The sequence below is a fragment of the Mizuhopecten yessoensis genome, unplaced genomic scaffold (genome assembly GCF_002113885.1).
Source record: "Mizuhopecten yessoensis strain PY_sf001 unplaced genomic scaffold, ASM211388v2 hete_35982860, whole genome shotgun sequence".
In the NCBI taxonomy this organism is placed as follows: Eukaryota; Metazoa; Mollusca; class Bivalvia; order Pectinida; family Pectinidae; genus Mizuhopecten; species Mizuhopecten yessoensis.
The window spans coordinates 1-1617 of NW_018482009.1; the positions used below are offsets into that span (position 1 = coordinate 1).

The following is a 1617-nucleotide window of genomic DNA, read 5'->3' on the forward strand; positions in this document are numbered from 1 at the left end:
GTGCACTGTTAATGATTACAGTCATCTCCCTATACCATGGTGCACCTTTTAACAATAAAGTTATGAAAAGGGTCTGGCCGCTCATTAGTTTTGCCATCATAACGTTATTAGTACATGTCTCGTCTAAGCTTGTGTAGAAGATACTGTTTGACATATTTGCCCCTCCCTCACAGCATGTAAGCTATTACTATAAGGTCTAACCTTAATCAATATTTAATGGTCAACGTAAGGAATTGGTTTGAACTTGTTTTTTTCACTACAGGTTGTCTGTCTTTGTGTACTCATCATGATTTGGTAACATCTTGAAGGTTTTCGAGCAAACATCAAGCTTTTGTGTTCTTATCATGGTTAAAGCTTATTGGTCAAAAGTCTGGTTTAATAAGTCAAACGACATTCAGAATCTTCTACTGAAGACATTTCAAGATATAAAAAAATTAAAGGTCATCGATAAAAAGTCAACATCAAACACACTCGTTTTTCACTCAATAACTTCAATGGACGGGTTGAATACTCATTTCCGTGTTTGAACCTTGTATTAAAAGTTTGATGTGTGTTACAGGCTCAACAGAAGACAGAGAAAGGAAAGCAAAGAGCTCCATAGACCTACGCAGTAATGGGGAACAGACACCGTCACCTCCTCCTACTGGCAAAAAGAGGAAGTTCTGGAGTAGCTTTCGCAACAAGAAAAGACTTCTTGCAAAATCTCGACAGAAGGATGGTGAGGAGCCAGCAGGCCTCTCTGCCAGCCAGCCCAATATATCAAATGACATATCTCGCACCTCCATGGGAGAGGACTTTGACCCACTCTTTGACTCGCCCAAAAAGTCCTCTGGACCTGCAGATTCCATGTCTAGTCCAGACCACAGCCTTAGTGACCCGAGTGTGACTCCTGGCCATCAGTCGGAGGATTCGCATCAAAGCATGCGGTCCCAGAGTGAAGAACACGACAGGGAGGATGAGGGCGACAGTGGAATAGCCGTCGTAGAAAACAGCAATAGTTCAATAACGGTAAGTCAGAAATATAGGATATCTAACGAAATCAAGGTTATCTTAAGTCAATTTCAAGAAGATTTTCCTTGTGTTTTCTCTGATAAATATTAGTTTAGAACTGTTTCTAAAGGCAAAGGCACGACCTTGACCTTCATGTGAAGGACATGAATCTGACCTCTAGGTCAAGGACATAGATCTTGCCTTAACAGGGCCGTCAAGTTCCAGACAATGTGGTATTGTCAAGTTGTGCACACCTGCATTGGTGTTGCTATAATTATGACCTGCATTCTTCTTTGATATAACTAGCATGAATCTTATCCAAATGTTGATGAGATGGTAATCTGACTTCAGTTTCAAAGACGAAGTAACATTTTCTGTTTTGTCGAAAATGGTTGATTATTCAGTGTGTTGTTGTCACAGACATTTGAATTGTTCTTCGTTCATTAGATTGAGCTGACATTTATTTTTATTTATATGATCTGACTTTATTTTCAAGGGGACTTGACTGTTTACTGTGTTACTGTCAAGGACAGTTGATCACTATTCCCTGTGTTGTTGTCAAGGAGACTTGACTATTTCCTGTGTTGTCAACAATAGTTGACTGAATTTCCTGTGTTGTTGTCAACA

At 39.8% G+C, this 1617-nt stretch overlaps 1 protein-coding gene across 1 annotated transcript; it reads left to right on the forward strand.

Annotated features, from left to right (window-relative positions):
- Nucleotides 1-559: 559 nt before the first annotated feature.
- Nucleotides 560-1008, forward strand: LOC110444060 (the record flags this gene model as incomplete). The annotated part of the gene is made up of 1 exon (XM_021488484.1): nucleotides 560-1008. A coding segment is annotated over one exon (449 nt), but the record flags the coding sequence as incomplete, so codon positions are not given.
- Between the last annotated feature and the right edge of the window lie 609 nt (nucleotides 1009-1617).